This window comes from Gymnodraco acuticeps, unplaced genomic scaffold, assembly GCF_902827175.1.
Source record: "Gymnodraco acuticeps unplaced genomic scaffold, fGymAcu1.1, whole genome shotgun sequence".
Taxonomy (NCBI): Eukaryota; Metazoa; Chordata; class Actinopteri; order Perciformes; family Bathydraconidae; genus Gymnodraco; species Gymnodraco acuticeps.
Genome location: NW_022992085.1, coordinates 837,916 through 860,690, shown reverse-complemented (window position 1 = coordinate 860,690; position 22,775 = coordinate 837,916). Strand labels below are relative to the sequence as shown.

The 22,775-nt window shown below is 40.8% G+C and overlaps 1 protein-coding gene across 1 annotated transcript; it reads right to left on the bottom strand.

Annotated features, from left to right (window-relative positions):
• Window positions 1-12,336: 12,336 nt before the first annotated feature.
• On the bottom strand, window positions 12,337-17,106 carry LOC117537423. Its single transcript, XM_034202637.1, has 3 exons — window positions 16,996-17,106; window positions 16,623-16,781; window positions 12,337-16,351 (listed from the first exon to the last, which is right to left on the bottom strand). The coding sequence occupies exons 1-3, from the start codon at window positions 17,031-17,033 to the stop codon at window positions 12,952-12,954; spliced, it is 3,597 nt and encodes a 1,198-aa protein (XP_034058528.1). The 5' UTR covers window positions 17,034-17,106; the 3' UTR covers window positions 12,337-12,951.
• Between the last annotated feature and the right edge of the window lie 5,669 nt (window positions 17,107-22,775).

Below are 22,775 nucleotides of genomic sequence, written 5' to 3'. Positions count from 1 at the left end.
GCAGGTGGACGGATTAATGGCCCTGTATGGCAGCAGCTTTGCAACCATGTGATGAGAGCTTTACAGTCGAGCTAATTAATTATGTCAACAAGAAACAAACGTAAAGTGTATGTATGTAAAGTATAGGCTGCAAAAAGTAACTGTCATTAGATTAGATTTAGTTGAATGGTCCAAAAGTGAGCAATTGTTTTGTTATAGCAGCATAGGCATTGCACATACATTCATATTATAACAAATATGAAAACATATACAGTGATTATATAGTAGCCTATAGAAACAGTAGAAAGATATACATCTATTAGAAGCGCCAATAAAGGTAGAACAAGCTGAAATATACCTACACATAAACATAGTAAATAATATACATTGCATAATGTCATCATGTTACATTATATAATAATTATGATTCATGTGTAGAACTCGATGCCAGTTATAGCAAAGAAATTATATATTTACTACACGTCAATCCAATTATAATCACATATGCTTAAGCAATAGCTCACGACAGGCCGTGGTATATGCTCATTATATCACAGCTAAGGGGCGTGGTTCGGCCCGATGCGAAGCATGCAGTTTGCTTTTGAGCCCAACTACAGTAGGCTTGTTTGAGACGCGTTGAGGCTCGCCTCGAAAGTAGACGAGAATAGCCGATCGCAGCCGGGGGAGGTCTCAAAAAACTCGCCTGAAGTCGGACAGCTCGGAGTCCATGCTTCGTCTTCTTCTCTCGGTTTTTTGGCGGATTGCAAACAACTTTAAGGTGCATACCGCCACCTCCGGAGTCGGCTTGACTCGGTTTGCATTTATAAAGAATGCACACATGTGTTTAATCGTTAATGTCAGATATGTACTAAGTAAATACATTTGTTCCTGCTCAAGATTAGATTCAACTTTATTGTTATTGCACATTACATTACATTACATTGCATTTAGCTGACGCTTTTATCCAAAGCGACTTACAATAAGTACATTCGAACAGGAAGACACAACCTTGAAGAAAACAGAATCATATAAGTATATCAGGTTTCATAGAGCCAAACATATTACAGGTACTGAGACAACGAAATGCAGTTTAGCTTCTAACCAGGTGCAACAAGCAGTAAAGTGAAAAGTAATGTACACAATCTACAGAATAAAATATAGAATGAATTGAATGATGAATAAACAGGGTATGAATACACTAGATATACACAGCAGCCTGTGAGTATGAACAGTGTGTATGAATATGCTAAGATATATAAAGTATGAAAACGGTAAGCAGTGCACGTATAGTATAAAATATATAGATATTAATTTCATGATGATAAACATTGTGGAACGATGATGAAAAATGTGAACGGAAGGGGCGACGTAAAACTGACACAAAACAACAACAAACTTTTGCCGAGCCAATTGGAGAGTTTCATCAGCAGCACGTGGTAAAAACCACCAATGAGCGCTCAGCTCGAGATACCAGCGAGTCGTTTCCCATCAAGCATTTCGCTTCCGCAGCCCGTGGAGAGGAACTGCGCCGACTCGCCGCGCCTCGCTCTTTACGGAGCGTCCACACAGCAGCGTGCGTTGACGCTTGGAGCTGGGCGTGTCTGAAGCTTGGGGATTTTTTGCGAGCAACGCGACCAACAACCAATCACATGAATCTCCCGCCCCCGACATACAAAGCAATAGCAATGTTAAAACGAAGTAAACTGGATATAAAATCCCCAAACAGGCAAAAACCTACCAGTTTCATCCACTGTCTCTGCCACCTCCCTCCATGCCTCGCTCCTCCGGTTTGTATCCCGGTAGATGAACAGAGACTGATCATACAGCACCGGGTGATTCTCTACCGCTATAATGAATTTTCCCTTCATTTTTTTGAATATGAGGAAATGACCTGCGTAGTCTCTCCCAGCATACACGCAGTTTGATTGGCTAGCGTATGTACTGGCAGATTTGCATACACGGGATTTCATTGGCTGACGCCTCCGTCGAGGCGTCAAAAGTTGAACATTGCTCAACTTTTGACGCCAGCTACGCTCCACGTCGCTTCCCAAAATGCAGTTCGGCTAAAAGTGACGTCACCCCATTCAAAGTGAATGGGCAGAAGTGTTGGAAGCTTCAACGCACGCCGCTGTGTGGACGGGCCGTTAAGGCTGCGGGCGTCCTTGTCCCGCGAGATTTCAACGTCTCATGTAGGCGGGCCTCCAGAGCAAGTCGGACAAAATGACTAACCATCATGCAACGCACGAGCAAGACGTTGATCGAAATTGCGCAGGTCTGCGCAGGTCTCGCTTGTCTCAAACAAGCCTAGTTTCTCAGACGCAGAGGGATACTGACTTGTTGTGAAAAGTAACTATCACGGCTAAGAACCAATCAGATTGCTTGATTTGACTTGTCCGTTTTATAGGTTATAGAGAGGCGAAGTCACGCCCATCTACTTCCGGTCCATGGGACCCCGGAAGTGAAAAATTATACATTGAATTCAATGGAGAGAGAAAACGTATATTTTGATCCCGTTTGAATTGTGCCACAAACTACACATATGATGTTTGTCAATCTTAAACAATCATTTCCATGTCAAAAAAGTCACATTTTGTCGTAAAACTGTTGAAATATAAGACTATGAAAAATACGCAACGAGAAAGACTACAAATCCCAAATCCCATTCTGGGTCGCGTAAGTGATGTCACAGGCAATAATGCTCCAAGTGGTTGGTTCACTTTTACAAGATGCCTGTGTGCTTTGTACCAGGTTGTAATCACAAAAGTGATCATACCACTTGCTCGTTCTATCGCTTCCCGTCTGATGAAAGGACCAGGAGTCGCTGGATCAGACATATCAGGTAATATCATAGGTAATATACATGTTGTGCATGGAACATAGTCAAGTTAGCTACCTAGCTAGTAGCGACGAGTAGCGAGCACGTTAGTTAGCATTACATTACATAGCCTTGTCATTTTTAGTAGCCTTACCATGAAGTTATTATTTTATTACATGAAGTAAACCAAAATGTTAAACAGTAACCAAACATGATGGTAAGTATTTCGTGAAACGTTTGAAGAGTAGCCTACTGCGCCCTCCACCGGGTGCAGATTTACAAATCTCAACCTGTCGTACAATGGACAGCTTCCCCCCCCCCTTCTATACTCGCATTTTAGACTCTGTTACTAACTGTATATCTGTAGACTTGGTATGTCTTAAATGTCCGGTTAGGATGTATTAGAACGAAATCTAAAATGAAAATTGTAAATAAGCAATCTGTATGTAAAAAACCACCTATATGTAAATTGTAAATAAGCCATCTGTATGTCAAATATGTCTTAAATGATATGATGAATTGGAAATGGGGGACCCTGATGTAAACAAGACGAAAGTCTTTCTCTGGTCTGCATCCCCTTAACAATTGTATGTTTTGAGCTGTACTGTACTGTACCCAATATACAAGCTGTTAATAAACTTTTCAATCATTCAATCAATCAATGCTAAGGAAGCAGTTCAGGGAGAGTCGAAGGCAGGCATGGAGCTTTGCATGACATTCTTCTGGACGTGTTTCATTGTGATGACAGTGAGGGTGAGTCAATCTGTTTGTTGGAAAGACAGTCGTTGTGTGCTTATTGAGAGAAAATTGTTAGAAGAGATCATTATTCAAAGTGTTGTTACTTTAAAGTGTTGTTACTGACCTTTTCTCTTTTATTTTCTTTACCTCACCTGTAACTGCTGAGACGTTGAGGAACATGCACTCTGACCTGCTCTGGCAACCTGATTTCCACTGTACGTAATAGTATTTGGTTATGGTATATTATTTATATACATCAAAGGCACAATGCACCCCCCAGAGACACACATGTATTGAGTGTGATATTTTGCATAGGTCATGTGAAATCATCTTTACATACTAGAAAACTGTAGGAGCGGCAACTTGTTTTGAAATAGAATTTTTAATATCCGATAATAAAGTTGATCTGTTTTCTTTATTCTTCTCTCTTCCCAGCTCCATCACCATTCTCTGTTCCTGCAGGTCCTGCTTGCTAATCAATGCTCATATTTTTTTACACAATTACAAATAAAGTCAATGTATTGTATGACATGAAGTTGTGCTTCATTCGGAGTCAATAATAAATTAATTCTGCCTTCAACTGCACAATGATTGTGGACTGCACCGACATCCATGTAGCTGCCCCCCAGTAAGATGAACCAAGCAAAGAGGGTCACCATCATGCCCAAGGACATCCAGCTGGCCCGCCGCATCTGCGGAGAGAGGGCTTAGACTGACCTGAGACCAGCACACCCAAACACAACGGCTCTTTTAAGAGCCACCTACAGTTTCAAAGAGTTGCAATCCTACGTTATTATAATGACAACTAAAACAAAACACGGGAGTGTACCTTGTTCTTGTGAACACTAATGTTATCCACAGCATACACAGAGACCACGAATTTCTTAAGGAGAAAACTAGTTACTAAAACAAAACACGTTAGTGTACCTTGTTAACTAATGTTAGCTAGCTGACATTAACGTTAAACATTGCACTCATATTACTTATTATTATTGCAAAGCTGCTGCAATACAGGGCCATTCATCCGTCCACCTGCTGCAGACTACAAACAGGTGTTGATCAAAACACCGTGATCCTGCAGCTTCATGTTCAACAGACTCCGGTTTTCTCCGTTGCGGCTTTTTCGTTGTTGCGGTTTGATAAACGAAGGCGTGTCCAGGAGTCATGCATATAATAGCCAGACGAGTTGCTGCAAGCTTCAGCTCTCTGTGCTCCAGCAGCTTCAATCTGAAGAGCAACTAAAACAAAACACGGGAGTGTACCTTGTTCTTGTGAACACTAATGTTATCCACAGCATACACAGAGACCACGAATTTCTTAAGGAGAAAACTAGTTACTAAAACAAACACGTTAGTGTACCTTGTTAGCTAATGTTAGCTAGCTGACATTAACGTTAGCACTCATATTACTCACCGAAACCTTGTAAAGCCGGTCCCGCTGCTCTTACAGAACCTACTAACTCCCCTTTCGTGTATGTACAGCTCTCAACATGCCCAGACTTGTAGTGATGTTCACCTCGTTTTATACTTTTTGCCTCATTCTGAAAGAAACCGGTGAAATTTGCTAACGTGACGGCCGTCTTTGTGATGGTGACGCGTTTTGTGCGAGACCAGAGACCTGTAGTTCACTGAGCGGTTTCACACAAAAAAAGGTGTAACTTCACAGTTTTACGACACATTTTAATTTTTTTAACTTGTAAAATGTTCTTTTAAATTGACAAACATCATATGTGTCATTCGTGGCACAATTCAAACGGGATCAAAAGATAACCTTTCTCTCTCCATTGACTTCAATGTATAATTTTCCGCTTCCGGGGTCCCATGGAGGCTCCCGGAAGAAGAGGGACTTCGCCTCTCTATTGAGATACATGCACATCAAGTTTTCTTGAGTGAGTTTTCACAAGAGTCAAGACTAGGGCAGATGAAAAAGAACAATATTCTTCCAGACCATTTGTATGCATTAAGTATTTATTTATATGGTTTTCACGTTATATAATACTTTCACTTGAATACATGTTTAAATAGGTTTGTTCTTCTCTTCACCTAATTTGTTCAGCTTTGAATACCTTGTTTCAGCTGTCACTTTTTTTATCAAAGTACTTTGAAAGCAATAATAAAGAGTAAAATTCCTTGTTAATGTACACACACTTGGCCAAATAAGATTATGCTGAAATTGACAATTCTATGTGTATTTTGATGATAACATGTTTGTACTTGTAACAACCTAAGTACGACATTGGCTCTACCATAAATTTGCTGATATAACAATGTTTAAAGCTGGTTTTGATCTTCAGTCAACACATTCAAATCTGAAAGCCCAGTTTTTGTCAAAAGGGAGGATTTACTCATAATACTTTTTTACAGTTTTGGTTTCAATAAAGTATTCATGTTTAACTTTACTAATGCATTGCATGGGATTATAGAACAATAAGGGGTATAAAGCCAATATAAAAATAAAAACCGCACAATATTTAACATCCACAATCCACTAAATCTAACAGCTGATGTCAATTTTTCAAGTGTCAATGGTTTAGCTGCTTTGGCTGCATTTTTAACTAACACCATCAGTGTGTGTGTGTGTGTGTGTGTGTGTGTGTGTGTGTGTGTGTGTGTGTGTGTGTGTGTGTGTGTGTGTGTGTGTGTGTGTGTGTGTGTGTGTGTGTGTGTGTGTGTGTGTGTGTGTGTGTTAACTTTAAGACTATATAAATATACATATATATATATATTAAATAATGTATTATATTACATTAGTGGTTCTGCATTGGATTATTAACAGTTCTGGTATAACTTCATAATTAACTACGTCTGAAAGCAGAAGTCTATAGGTCAAATAATTTAAAGCAAATATCCAACACCAATTGTATTGTATATTATATTCTTTGCAAGCTCTTGCGGGCCACATAAAATGAGGGCCTTGAGTTTGACACCCCTGACATAAAGCATAATTTGGTTAATTTACCACTTACAGTAGCACCACCTTGTGGTTGTAGCCCTCAGTAAGCATGCAGTGTTTTATCAATGGACATTGTGTTCTTGATTCTGATACAACTACACTTTTGTATTGGAATAAATAAGATATGTTATATTTTGTTCCCCCCCCCCCCCCCCCCCCCCCCTCAGCTGCTTATAATACATTGTGGCACACTGGAATGTACACCAACAAGCGTCAATGACCAGCACATCTTTGTTTAAACGGTTTAGCTAATCGCTTAACATGATCCTGATAAGAAAGATTCTGCAATAAAAACCCTTGACAGAAATGTGTCTTCTTATCTCAGAGCCTTGGTTTCACTTGTCCTTGCAGTTTTATACAGGGATAAAACACAGACTTTGGCACCATATTTGAAAAAATGCATCACAAGTTGTGAAAGTAGTGTGTGTAAAATATTACCCAGTCCCATTCAGAAATATATAGTATCTTTCTAGATTGTGTTAGTTATTGAGTACATAAGGAACACCTCAGGGAAAATTATACACAAATAACTGAAACATATTCAGCCAAAAATAATAACACAATTGAAAATGCCTCAAGTACTTATAAAGCACCATCTAGTGGCAGCAGAAATAATTAGTTTTGCTTTCGATATGAGTGCCTTACAAATGAACATAATACTGGATTGATGCATGAAATAAAAAATAATTGACTTTATTTATTTTTGTTGTCAATGTATTGAACATGTCAGAAACAAAACATAAAACAATAATAATATATACTTTTTTTTTTGTTTTTACTTATAATAACAAAGTACAAAAAAAAAAATTCTCAAATAGTCTGTCATGTTCACCTCAGGGAAAATTATAAAAAGTATAAAGTGTGGTCCGCGGACCACTGGTGGTCCGTGAGCGCCTCCTAGTGGTCCGTGAGTATATTGGTCAAATTTCACATTTGAAATAAATTAATTTAAGTTTTTCACACTCTCGCGGGAATATCTCCGCAATGGAGCGAGCTTAAGTTTCACTTTCAATTGCATGCTATAGCCCAGCGCAACACCTTCATCACACATGTTGCCACCTGTTTGTACCATTTGCATGCGATTTGTAATCTGTTCTAGAAAAACGATGTGTCTTTGGATATTTTTGGAGTTAGGTGGTCCGCGAGTGTTTTTTTATTGGTTAAGGGGTCCTTGGTATGAAAAAGTTTGAGAAACACTGATCTAGTGGCAGCAGAAATAATTAGTTTTGCTTTCGATATGAGTGCCTTACAAATGAACATAATACTGGATTGATGCATGAAATAAAAAATAATTGACTATTTATTTTTGTTGTCAATTTATTGAACATGTCAGAAACAAAACATACAGCAATAATAATATATACATTTTTTTTTACTTATAATAAAAGTACAAAAACAAAAATTCTCAAATAGTCTGTCATGTTCAACGGGGGCAAGAAGAAGCTTAAACAAATGTTCTGGTCCTACCGCCTCTAGCATTTCACAATGTACGGTTAGTTGTTAATGACATATTTAATATGGTGCTTTAACAACCACTGTGTAGCGTACGGTCACGTTTGACCGCTACAAACCAAATCTCTGGCAAAAAATAAATTGCTCCATACTTTCTCACAATAAGGCCTCAGAGACAGCTTTTTGTGAATCATATGCGGTTAACATTGTGCAAGTAAAATGTCAAAGAAAAAGCACCTTAGTCAGGACAAGAGGTGAAAGAAGCACTCAGATTGTGTACTTGCATGTAAGCAAAAGTAGCACCCTGCTGAAAAAAACCAGCTAAGTTGACCAGCCTGACCAGCCAGTAGATAGGTTGGCTGGTTTAGCTGCTGTGGTTGCCAGAACTTGACCATTAAAGTATGGTAAAATACATTACAAATTACAGTTGGTTGGCATAGACGTTCCAGTCAACAATTGCTTATGGTGAATTACAATGGCAAAAACAAATAGAGCTAGTGTACACGGTGCAGCTGTATTATCTGGGAAATAGAATAATCGGATCAGGATTCGGTATTGGCAGACAATCAATATCAAATTAATCGAATCGTTATTAGCATCAGCATTTGATCACCTTTGTCGACTTGCAGCCTAAATACAAAGATAACTCCACTCCTACCACTCTTACCTCTAATAAGCCTTGGTAGAACTAGTGTCCGAGTCATGGGGTCCAGAACGGACTGAAGACATGTGGAACAGAGTCATAGGGTCCAGAACGGACTGAAGACATGTGGAACAGAGTCATAGGGTCCAGAACTGACTGAAGACATGTGGAACAGAGTCATGGGGTCCAGAACTGACTGAAGACATGTGGAACAGAATCATGGGGTCCAGAACTGACTGAAGACATGTGGAACAGAGTCATGGGGTCCAGAACTGACTGAAGACATGTGGAAAAGAGTCATAAGGTCCAGAACGGACTGAAGACATGTGGAACAGAGTCATAGGGTCCAGAACTGACTGAAGACATGTGGAACAGAGTCATGGGGTCCAGAACTGACTGAAGACATGTGGAAAAGAGTCATAAGGTCCAGAACGGACTGAAGACATGTGGAACAGAGTCATGGGGTCCAGAACTGACTGAAGACATGTGGAACAGAATCATGGGGTCCAGAACTGACTGAAGACATGTGGAACAGAGTCATGGGGTCCAGAACTGACTGAAGACATGTGGAAAAGAGTCATAAGGTCCAGAACGGACTGAAGACATGTGGAACAGAGTCATAGGGTCCAGAACTGACTGAAGACATGTGGAACAGAGTCATGGGGTCCAGAACTGACTGAAGACATGTGGAAAAGAGTCATAAGGTCCAGAACGGACTGAAGACATGTGGAACAGAGTCATAGGGTCCAGAACGGACTGAAGACATGTGGAACAGAGTCATGGGGTCCAGAACGGACTGAAGACATGTGGAACAGAGTCATGGGGTCCAGAACGGTCTTTGTGATGGTGACGCGTTTTGTGCGAGACCAGAGACCTGTAGTTCACCGAGCGGTTTCACACAAAAAAATATGTAACTTCACAGTTTTACGACACATTTAAAAAAATTTAACTCGTAAAATGTTCTTTTAAATTGACAAACATCATATGTGTCATTCGTGGCACAATTCAAACGGGATCAAAAGATAACCTTTCTCTCTCCATTGACTTCAATGTATAATTTTCCGCTTCCGGGGTCCCATGGAGGCTCCCGGAAGGGGAGGGACTTCGCCTCTCTATAACCTAGAAAACGGACAAGTCAAATCAAGCAATCTGATTGGTTCTTAGCCGTGATAGTTACTTTTCACAACAAGTCAGTATCCCTCCGCGTCTGAGAAACTGTAGTTGGGCTCAAAAGCAAACTGCATGCTTCGCATCGGGCCGAACCACGCCCCTTAGATGTGATATAATGAGCATATACCACGGCCTGTCGTGAGCTATTGCTTAAGCATATGTGATTATAATTGGATTGACGTGTAGTAAATATATAATTTCTTTGCTATAACTGGCATCGAGTTCTACACATGAATCATAATTATTATATAATGTAACATGATGACATAATGCAATGTATATTATTTACTATGTTTATGTGTAGGTATATTTCAGCTTGTTCTACCTTTATTGGCGCTTCTAATAGATGTATATCTTTCTACTGTTTCTATAGGCTACTATATAATCACTGTATATGTTTTCATATTTGTTATAATATGAATGTATGTGCAATGCCTATGCTGCTATAACAAAACAATTGCTCACTTTTGGACCATTCAACTAAATCTAATCTAATGACAGTTACTTTTTGCAGCCTATACTTTACATACATACACTTTACGTTTGTTTCTTGTTGACATAATTAATTAGCTCGACTGTAAAGCTCTCATCACATGGTTGCAAAGCTACTGCCATACTGGGCCATTCATCCGTCCACCTGCTGCAGACTACAAACAGGTGTTGATCAAAACACCGTGAACCTGCAGCTTCATGTTCAACAGACTCCGGTTTTCTCCGTTGCGGCTTTTTCGTTGTTGCGGTTTGATAAACGAAGGCGTGTCCAGGAGTCATGCATATAATAGCCAGACGAGTTGCTGCAGGCTTCAGCTCTCTGTGCTCCAGCAGCTTCAATCTGAAGAGCAACTAAAACAAAACACGGGAGTGTACCTTGTTCTTGTGAACACTAATGTTATCCACAGCATACACAGAGACCACGAATTTCTTAAGGAGAAAACTAGTTACTAAAACAAAACACGTTAGTGTACCTTGTTAGCTAATGTTAGCTAGCTGACATTAACGTTACACATTGCACTCATATTACTCACCGAAACCTTGTAAAGCCGGTCCCGCTGCTCTTACAGAACCGACTAACTCCCCTTTCGTGTTGCTCTCAACATGCCCAGACTTGTAGTGATGTTCACCTCGTTTTATACTTTTTGCCTCATTCTGAAAGAAACAGGTGAAATTTGCTAACGTGACGGCCGTCTTTGTGATGGTGACGCGTTTTGTGCGAGACCAGAGACCTGTAGTTCACTGAGCGGTTTCACACAAAAAAATGTGTAACTTCACAGTTTTACGACACATTTTAATTTTTTTAACTTGTAAAATGTTCTTTTAAATTGACAAACATCATATAGGCCATAAGGTGAATCCTGTTATCGTTTCAACCCGCTCCACAGAAGTGAAACTACACAATCTTTAGTTCATAAAAAAGAACGAGTCATGCTTATCCACCAAAAAAAATATCGTCGCTAAAATTCCTGCCAATTCTTCTAGGCACGTAATTATTGGCTGAACTAGTCCCTTCGAAGCGTAATAATATCTTGGTCCAAAGTCGTGCCACGGTTCGTCACGTGATCGTGCTACACCAATTGGGTAGCTGCATATTGTCAACAGAAGTGAAAGATGGCGGCCGCCATGGTTACGCTAAACCAGACCAAATGGATTCTAAACAGTGCTGTATGCTTGTTTTATGTCATGTTTTGTCATATGTCTTAATACATCACTAAGTCCGAGGTATTTGCGTTATATACGCGGTATTTGTGAGAGGTTTTACTATCTGGGAACAGAGTTGACCATCGAATCAACATTGACTAGCAGCGTTTATCAGCCAACTCCAGCTACAAACAATTTCCCCACGGGGATTAATAAAGTATATCAAACTCATATTTATCAAACTATCATTCCTGGACTGCCATGTTCACATCGCTAGGTTCATTGGGATTATTCCATTAGACTGAGGACTTTTTGTCTGTCTGTTGTTACCCTGTACACGTTAAATGCACTCTTAAAATAAACATGACTTGATTTCTGCGTCCAAGAAGAAGGTTAACTTGTTACGTTAAGTAATTTAGATCAATAAAATGCAGTACTTCCAGGCTGAAGACTTTTCTTTTTGTTGCTGCTTTTAATTGAACTATTCATATCTTAGACTGCACTGTAACTTTTATCCATGTATTTTTTCTTTTAATGTTTCTTTTATTAGCTTTTCTTTTTAATGACTCATTTTAAATGCCATTTTCTTAATGTCTTTAATTTTTTGTAAAACACTTTGAATTGCCTTGTGTTGAAAAGTGCTATATAAATAAACTTGCCTTGCCTTACTTATACCAATGTCCATTGATTCATTTATTTACTCATTCATCCCTCCACAAATGAAAACAACACTGATGAACCATAAAAACGAGATTTATTACAAATATAAAAGGTATGACATAGAAAACAGTAGAAGGACATGTAATGTAGTATAATTGATTGGTGTCAGGCTGGGCGGAGCGGCTGATTGGTGCTGTGATTGCCTCAGCTGGTTAAAAGAGTCCTGCTGATTATACTCTGTTCTAGTACCAAAAACAAACGCATCTATGAGTGATGTGTGAGCGCGTCGGCCAGGCACTAAAACCAAAAGAACAGAAAAGAGCTTAAGAAAGATGGAAAGAAGGCTCTTTTATTCCTATTCCTCACTGTCAGTGTCAGGGCAGTCATCGTTCTCTTCCTCTGTTTCTTTTTTATTTGCACAATTTGAGCAACGACATAAGTCTGTGCAACAGAGTCCTGCAGAGAAGCATGAACATCTGCCTTTCTCACAGGCAGACTCTTTGCAGCTGCAGTGTATCACATGCAACACACTGTCAGGGGCAGGATTTCTTGTCATCGAGGTGACGTGTAAGTTCCCATCCTCTATTTCCCAACCATATCCAGCAGGTGATGGAGCATTCATTTCTCTTTTGAGACAGGACCTCATTATTGCTGCCTGGTAATTTGCCCTTTTGCAGTGCTGATGGAGGGCATCATGAGTAGGGGGAATGCTTCATTCTGGCAAGGCCGATGATGCCATACAGAAAGCCTTGTACCTAGCATCATTTACATGTTCGGCTGCTGGCTGATCATACAGGTGACATACATACCGGCAAAGAAGTGCAAATGTTGATTGCTCCAAGTCAAAGTTAGTACCTAAACTTCTGAAAGCCTTAAGGTAGTCATCTTTCTCACATGCAACAGCAAATTACTTTCTTTTGCCTTTGCCATAGAAAGCACTTGTGGAGTCACACCCAGAGAACGTGTGAATTCCAATCAAGGCTGAACACACACTGGTTCCGAGAGCTGATGACACCATGGCAATGTCAATGATCCGTGTCCTGTTGCCAGTCCCTGTGAACACATATAAGCTGCATGGCAAATCTGCCTGCAGACTTACAGCAATGACTGCCACATCAGTGTCCGAGCTCTTGATGATGACAGCTTTGTGCTCCTGTGCAGCATGTTGGGCATGTAAAAACACCCGTGTGTCACATTCCTCATGATCACACTGCAGGTCTTCAACAACATCAACAGACTGTACACCCTCCATGACAGTTACACAGTGGCATTGATTTTGATGGGCAATGTACAAGCTGAGGTTTTTACCCACTGTTGTGAGGTCTGCATGTGTCCATGCCACATAAAGGAATTCGGCCAGTGCTTCCTTATTTTTTCCGTCAGAGAGAAACTTCTTCCACTGGGTTGGAGTTCTCTGATCTGGGCTGAAGATTGTTATTAGTTGTGACCCTGCATCAGCTCTACGGGACCGTTCTAGGCTTTTGATGCTGATGGGTGGATACCGGTCAGTGACTAAATCAATGCGTGTACACTTGTGATGCAAAGCAAGTTGGAGTATGCTCTGCAGTATGGTCTCTGCAAGCTCTCCAAATGTTGCTGGTCTGGATGGCATGGCCTGCATGACTGCCATGCCATCAAAAAGAATGGCACCACCTATTGGAACTTTGTCAACCAAGCACTCTCCACCTTTGCTCTGCAATAGATCCATGAGAGCTGATTTGTTTGTTTTGGCAAGTGAACCATCAGCACTTGCTAATGGATATGACACAGTTCCCAAGGAATATGACAGAATTTCCCTCATTTCAATTTTCCTGCTCTGGCCAAGGATGAGGAGCCTGGAAAATAACTTCTTGTCAGCACGCAAAATCACTTCCTTGCCTGCTGCAGATTTTTTGGGGGGCTTTTTCTGATCACTGAGAGTCTTGAGTTTTTGTGATATTATGGGGGCAAATATGTCAACTGTTTTGGATAACAGTCTCTGCTCCATAAACTCCTTTACAGCATTTTCACCCTTTTCTGAGGCAACAAGCAAATCCTTTGTGATTTCTCCTGTTGCTACTCTTCCAGAGCTAAGACACACAATGCCGTCTTGGTGTACATCAAAAGGGTTGAGCATGGAATCAATAGTGTCCAAGATTCTACTCACAGCCTTTGCATCAGCAGAGATGCGTGTCTTGTCCAGGTCTTTTCTTGTCCGTAGCTCAGGAGATATCCCTGCCATTGATTCACACTGTCTTGCTATCGCGGCTCTTTCATGCTGTGACAGTATCCAGCGATACACTGCAGACCGATTTTGTGTGATCCCTGTCCAGCCACCTTTGGTCTTGGCATCTCTGTTAAGCGTTTGCTCAATAGCCTGGTCGCAAGCAATGGAGGCAAATCCATGAACACTTTGTCGCTGGACAGTCCACTGGCCTTTTACATTCATGTCACTGTGGCAAGAGGGATGTGTGACAGGCAGATTCATCATTTCCAGCCAGTATGCAGGTAAATATCGAGCGTAATTTACTCTATCGTAGGCAAAAAACCATGGCATCATTAACCGGACGGTTGACAGGTGAAGCTGCCAGTTTGATTCTCGCGTTGCTCTCACAAACAGGAGGAGTAGCTGCATCATGTCAATGTATGAGCTCCAGAAAGCAAATGTTGCATTCTCTGTACTCCTCCTCTGCACAAAGTCTGCATATTTCGAGCACATATTATCAAACCTCTGATCTGCACTCAAAACATCCATCAATCTGTCTGGAAAGGCACATTCCATCTCAGTGATGACATCCATGCACGCAGCTCTCTCTTGGGGTGGCAAGGAGTCCATGAAGGTGATAAACCGGATGCGCTGCAGACTCTCATATAGAAGTTTATGAGCCCTCATGCTGCGATTGTAGTGATGGCCATTGAGTACCCCATTGATGGATCCTGGGGCAACAACTTCAGATTCAATGAGGATATCTTGCAGTCCTGCATCTCCGAACCTTTTGCCTAGAATACTCAGGTAGGACATGCATGTATGGAATTCACCTAGTCTAATCACTAGACGCTTTGTAAACTCAACATCCTTCCAGCGTATTTGCTGTGCTTTGGCATATATAGCCTGGTCAAACACTAAAACTATATGATCCAGTTCTAGCTGGTCAGCAATCTGGACACTTCGCTTCAGGATAGTGTTGACTGTTGACATCTCTGTTGGTGAGGCTTCAATGACTGGAAGATAATACAATGCGGACTTCTGCAGAGTGTTTTCATCCTGAAGCAGTGTATGGAACCCTGTCCAGCTTGGGATTGTACAACTATCCGTACATGTGGACTTCACAAAAGCATATGCCATTTCAGCTTGTACAGCAAAGTGGGTGTCCATTCTGCATGTCGCTGACTGCACTGGTTGACACAAGTTCTGTGGCCCTTGCCTTTTGGACTGATGGTACGGTTGTATAGGCATTGGGGGGGGGGCTATGAATGAGGTAACTCCCTTTCTCTGTGGCTGTCTGATTGCTGTGGACATAGGCTCGCCGGGCACACTCTGGAGCATAATTCCATTTGTATGGTGAGTAGTTCCACGACCCGATAGTGTCTCCTCACCAAAGTCAATGTTATCCCACACAAGTGTTGTGGGTGTCCGCTTTGAGAATCCCTTCGGTATTTTGTCTCTGCCTTCTACTAGTGTCAGTTGGGCAAGGCTAGTGTCTAGACTCAAAACTGTGTCCCATGATGCACAATGTCCCAGTCTGTTAAGCAGTGATACAATGCGTGATGATCCAGTTAAATGTCGAACAGTTAAACCTAAAGCCAAGGACTTGGGTGTCTGCTTGCGGCCCTTGGAAGCAAGGTACACAATGTCTTGACAAACAGACAACACTTTCAAATGTACGTCATCATCAATGTTGACATAATGATCCAGTGTTGGCTCCTCAGTGGAACCTATAATCCAGCTGACCAGATTGTATAGTCCAATGGGGACAACAGTTTGAGATTCAGTGACATTTACATTTTCAGAAGTGGGAGGCCATGGGCATGACATGCCAGGAGTGTCACTAAGCAGTCTTTTCAAAAACAACGCTGCTGTATACAGTGTCCTTGTGTCCTCCTGTGTTGTTTGGCACTTTGTTCTCCCTGTTTCATTGTCGCTGTCTGTCTGGCTCAATTCACTGGACTGTGTTGTTTCCGTACCGGATGGATCTGGTAGCATGTCCACGAGTGCATCCTTTGACAGAGTCTCAGCAAAAACCAGTTCGTAGACGTTGCGCTTGGTGGGCATGTGAAACGCTAGCTGAGGGAAATCTTGAGCCAGCCTCTTCTTCAACAGATCCTGTCTGTAACACAACAAAACAGTGACAATTACGAGTCACAGGAGTACCATCAAAAGCAGAGTGGTGGAGGTGATACAAGACATTACAGACTAGAACCTATCTGCCATACAGCACATGTAACACCAAAGAAGCCAAATAAAGGCCCACATCATCACTAACAACACTACACACTACACATCATGGGGGTTTCTCCAAACAGGCCTGTCATACACATTTTGTTTAAAGCTGGCCTTGCACATGATAAATAATAAGACTTGTATTACATTGCAGTTACCTGTAGTTTGAAGCATCAACACCTTCGTTTGCTTTCACCATGTCAATGAAGGCCTGCCTCAGCTGGCCCATTCTAAGCACCTCATTGTTGACAAGCAGCCTCTGGCGGATGATCCTCTCACAGAACAGCTTGTAACTGGCATCAAACATTGCCTCATCCCTACAACACATGAATGAGAAGTAAATAAATGGATAAATGAATAAGTGTTGTGATTGTGTGCACATATAACAGAAGGAAATTGGATGTTTACTTATAATGTTAAGTATGTGTATGTGTATATATATATATATATATAGCCATCGCCGACACACACCTGGACTTCAGTCTGGTGGTAGTGCAAATAGGTAAAGCAATCCAAGGAGAAATAACTTACTGTTCTGTCTCTGGTTTGTCAGGTCTCAGCAAAAACATGGTGTACTGACTGTAACAGCTTTTGTGGTACCGCACCTCCAGAGCCACACAGTCTTTGTCTTTTATATGTAAAAGAACACTTTGGTCATCTTTCTTCTCAGCAGCTTTCTGCAATTTGCCTAAACGGAAAAAAAGGACAACTCAATGAGTTTGTTGACGTATCTCTCACACATAATTGTACCTTTCAGTTATTCAACCACAGAGAATGTGTGTGTGTGTGTGTGTGTGTGTGTGTGTGTGTGTGGTGTGTGTGTAGTGTGTGTGTGGTGTGTGTGTGGTGTGTGGGTGGGGGAGGGGGTTTGCTTACCTGCTTTTAATGTTTCAGCCTTACACAGTTGATCCCTTTGTCGCTTGCCTGCTTTGATGATCATTTTCTCCTTCATCTTGCATATAATGCACAGGGCAGGAAGGACGGGGCCAGAGCCTGCGATTGGCAGGCCTGACCTTGATCGTAGCTTCTCTGTTTGGCTTCGGTACGTGCTGCGAGACGTCGATGGGATGGGCTCGACCTCAAGGTCCTCCCTAACGTCTTGATCTCCCTCACGTGCGAGCCGTCTTTCCACCTTCGTCATGGCCTTTGTGTCGGTAAACCTTATGTAGCATGTGTGGTGGAAGCCAGCGTCCTCAGGAATATCTTCGAACTCGAAATCAAGACAGTGCTTGTGGTTTTCAGCCACCACGTTCCGAGAGTCTCCCTTCAAGCCGAGCGACCGTTGTAAGCTTGTCCTGTACGTATTCCATCTTGTATTGGTAAAACAATCAACCTTTTCGTGCTTCACAGACGTAATATGCATGTAACAATGTTTGTGTGTTGACAATTTTGACTTTTTGAGACTTTCTGGTGCGTTTTCCTCGTCTCCGCTACTCGATGAAACCATGGCGGCCGCCATCTTTCACTTCTGTTGACAATATGCAGCTACCCAATTGGTGTAGCACGATCACGTGATGAACCGTGGCACGACTTTGGACCAAGATATTATTACGCTTCGAAGGGAATAGTTCAGCCAATAATTACGTGCCTAGAAGAATTGGCAGGAATTTTAGCGACGAAATTTTTTTTGGTGGATAAGCATGACTCGTTCTTTTTTATGAACTAAAGATTGTGTAGTTTCACTTCTGTGGAGCGGGATTTCTTTTCTAAAGGACTTTTCGAGGTTCACCTTGCGGCCTAATATGTGTCATTCGGGGCACAATTCAAACGGGATCAAAAGATAACCTTTCTCTCTCCATTGACTTCAATGTATAATTTTCCGCTTCCGGGGTCCCATGGAGGCTCCCGGAAGGGGAGGGACTTCGCCTCTCTATAACCTATAAAACGGACAAGTCAAATCAAGCAATCTGATTGGGTCTTAGCCGTGATAGTTACTTTTCACAACAAGTCAGTATCCCTCCGCGTCTGAGAAACTGTAGTTGGGCTCAAAAGCAAACTGCATGCTTCGCATCGGGCCGAACCACGCCCCTTAGCTGTGATATAATGAGCATATACCACGGCCTGTCGTGAGCTATTGCTTAAGCATATGTGATTATAATTGGATTGACGTGTAGTAAATATATAATTTATTTGCTATAACTGGCATCGAGTTCTACACATGAATCATAATTATTATATAATGTAACATGATGACATTATGCAATGTATATTATTTACTATGTTTATGTGTAGGTATATTTCAGCTTGTTCTACCTTTATTGGCGCTTCTAATAGATGTATATCTTTCTACTGTTTCTATAGGCTACTATATAATCACTGTATATGTTTTCATATTTGTTATAATATGAATGTATGTACATTGCCTATGCTGCTATAACAAAACAATTGCTCACTTTTGGACCATTCAACTAAATCTAATCTAATGACAGTTACTTTTTGCAGCCTATACTTTACATACATACACTTTACGTTTGTTTCTTGTTGACATAATTAATTAGCTCGACTGTAAAGCTCTCATCACATGGTTGCAAAGCTACTGCCATACTGGGCCATTCATCCGTCCACCTGCTGCAGACTACAAACAGGTGTTGATCAAAACACCGTGATCCTGCAGCTTCATGTTCAACAGACTCCGGTTTTCTCCGTTGCGGCTTTTTCGTTGTTGCGGTTTGATAAACGAAGGCGTGTCCAGGAGTCATGCATATAATAGCCAGACGAGTTGCTGCAGGCTTCAGCTCTCTGTGCTCCAGCAGCTTCAATCTGAAGAGCAACTAAAACAAAACACGGGAGTGTACCTTGTTCTTGTGAACACTAATGTTATCCACAGCATACACAGAGACCACGAATTTCTTAAGGAGAAAACTAGTTACTAAAACAAAACACGTTAGTGTACCTTGTTAGCTAATGTTAGCTAGCTGACATTAACGTTACACATTGCACTCATATTACTCACCGAAACCTTGTAAAGTTGGTCCCGCTGCTCTTACAGAAGCGACTAACTCCCCTTTCGTGTATGTACAGCTCTCAACATGCCCAGACTTGTAGTGATGTTCACCTCGTTTTATACTTTTTGCCTCATTCTGAAAGAAACATGTGAAATTTGCTAACGTGACGGCCGTCTTTGTGATGGTGACGCGTTTTGTGCGAGACCAGAGACCTGTAGTTCACTGAGCGGTTTCACACAAAAAAATGTGTAATTTCACAGTTTTACGACACATTTTAATTTTTTTAACTTGTAAAATGTTCTTTTAAATTGACAAACATCATATGTGTCATTCGTGGCACAATTCAAACGGGATCAAAAGATAACCTTTCTCTCTCCATTGACTTCAATGTATAATTTTCCGCTTCCGGGGTCCCATGGAGGCTCCCGGAAGGGGAGGGACTTCGCCTCTCTATAACCTATAAAACGGACAAGTCAAATCAAGCAATCTGATTGGTTCTTAGCCGTGATAGTTACTTTTCACAACAAGTCAGTATCCCTCCGCGTCTGAGAAACTGTAGTTGGGCTCAAAAGCAAACGGCATGCTTCGCATCGGGCCGAACCACGCCCCTTAGCTGTGATATAATGAGCATATACCACGGCCTGTCGTGGGCTATTGCTTAAGCATATCTGATTATTATTGGATTGACGTGTAGTAAATATATAATTTATTTGCTATAACTGGCATCGAGTTCTACACATGAATCATAATTATTATATAATGTAACATGATGACATTATGCAATGTATATTATTTACTATGTTTATGTGTAGGTATATTTCAGCTTGTTCTACCTTTATTGGCGCTTCTAATAGATGTATATCTTTCTACTGTTTCTATAGGCTACTATATAATCACTGTATATGTTTTGATATTTGTTATAATATGAATGTATGTGCAATGCCTATGCTGCTATAACAAAACAATTGCTCACTTTTGGACCATTCAACTAAATCTAATCTAATGACAGTTACTTTTTGCAGCCTATACTTTACATACATACACTTTACGTTTGTTTCTTGTTGACATAATTAATTAGCTCGACTGTAAAGCTCTCATCACATGGTTGCAAAGCTGCTGCCATACAGGGCCATTCATCCGTCCACCTGCTGCAGACTACAAACAGGTGTTGATCAAAACACCGTGATCCTGCAGCTTCATGTTCAACAGACTCCGGTTTTCTCCTTTGCGGCTTTTTCGTTGTTGCGGTTTGATAAACGAAGGCGTGTCCAGGAGTCGTGCATATAATAGCCAGACGAGTTGCTGCAGGCTTCAGCTCTCTGTGCTCCAGCAGCTTCAATCTGAAGAGCAACTAAAACAAAACACGGGAGTGTACCTTGTTCTTGTGAACACTAATGTTATCCACAGCATACACAGAGACCACGAATTTCTTAAGGAGAAAACTAGTTACTAAAACAAAACACGTTAGTGTACCTTGTTAGCTAATGTTAGCTAGCTGACATTAACGTTAGCACTCATATTACTCACCGAAACCTTGTAAAGCCGGTCCTGCTGCTCTTACAGAACCTACTAACTCCCCTTTCGTGTATGTACAGCTCTCAACATGCCCAGACTTGTAGTGATGTTCACCTCGTTTTATACTTTTTGCCTCATTCTGAAAGAAACAGGTGAAATTTGCTAACGTGACGGCCGTCTTTGTGATGGTGACGCGTTTTGTGCGAGACCAGAGACCTGTAGTTCACTGAGCGGTTTCACACAAAAAAAGGTGTAACTTCACAGTTTTACGACACATTTTAATTTTTTTAACTTGTAAAATGTTCTTTTAAATTGACAAACATCATATGTGTCATTCGTGGCACAATTCAAACGGGATCAAAAGATAACCTTTCTCTCTCCATTGACTTCAATGTATAATTTTCCGCTTCCGGGGTCCCATGGAGGCTCCCGGAAGGAGAGGGACTTCGCCTCTCTATTGAGATACCATCTGTGTGTGTGTGTGTGTGTGTGTGTGTGTGTGTGTGTGTGTGTGTGTGTGTGTTAACTTTAAGACTATATAAATATACATATATATATATATTAAATAATGTATTATATTACATTAGTGGTTCTGCATTGGATTATTAACAGTTCTGGTATAACTTCATAATTAACTACGTCTGAAAGCAGAAGTCTATAGGTCAAATAATTTAAAGCAAATATCCAACACCAATTGTATTGTATATTATATTCTTTGCAAGCTCTTGCGGGCCACATAAAATGAGGGCCTTGAGTTTGACACCCCTGACATAAAGCATAATTTGGTTAATTGACCACTTACAGTAGCACCACCTTGTGGTTGTAGCCCTCAGTAAGCATGCAGTGTTTTATCAATGGACATTGTGTTCTTGATTCTGATACAACTACACTTTTGTATTGGAATAAATAAGATATGTTATATTTTGTTCCCCCCCCCCCCCCCCCCCCCCCCCTCAGCTGCTTATAATACATTGTGGCACACTGGAATGTACACCAACAAGCGTCAATGACCAGCACATCTTTGTTTAAACGGTTTAGCTAATCGCTAACATGATCCTGATAAGAAAGATTCTGCAATAAAAACCCTTGACAGAAATGTGTCTTCTTATCTCAGAGCCTTGGTTTCACTTGTCCTTGCAGTTTTATACAGGGATAAAACACAGACTTTGGCACCATATTTGAAAAAATGCATCACAAGTTGTGAAAGTAGTGTGTGTAAAATATTACCCAGTCCCATTCAGAAATATATAGTATCTTTCTAGATTGTGTTAGTTATTGAGTACATAAGGAACACCTCAGGGAAAATTATACACAAATAACTGAAACATATTCAGCCAAAAATAATAACACAATTGAAAATGCCTCAAGTACTTATAAAGCACCATCTAGTGGTAGCAGAAATAATTAGTTTTGCTTTCGATATGAGTGCCTTACAAATGAACATAATACTGGATTGATGCATGAAATAAAAAATAATTGACTTTATTTATTTTTGTTGTCAATTTATTGAACATGTCAGAAACAAAACATGCAACAATAATAATATATACTTTTTGTTTTGTTTTTACTTATAATAATAACAAAGTACAACAAAAAAAATTCTCAAATAGTCTGTCATGTTCACCTCAGGGAAAATTATAAAAAGTATAAAGTGTGGTCCGCGGACCACTGGTGGTCCGTGAGCGCCTCCTAGTGGTCCGTGAGTATATTGGTCAAATTTCACATTTGAAATAAATTAATTTAAGTTTTTCACACTCTCGCGGGAATATCTCCGCAATGGAGCGAGCTTAAGTTTCACTTTCAATTGCATGCTATAGCCCAGCGCAACACCTTCATCACACATGTTGCCAC

Bases quoted from the DNA above. Each gene is read 5' to 3' on its own strand.
- LOC117537423 (XM_034202637.1), bottom strand. From the start codon at position 17,033: ATGTTTTTGCTGAGACCTGACAAACCAGAGACAGAACA. The intron at 16,782-16,995 runs GTAAGTTATTTC...CATGTGTTGTAG, and splicing joins GACAAACCAGAGACAGAACA to GGATGAGGCAATGTTTGATG. The intron at 16,352-16,622 runs GTAACTGCAATG...GTTGTGTTACAG, and splicing joins GTTGATGCTTCAAACTACAG to ACAGGATCTGTTGAAGAAGA.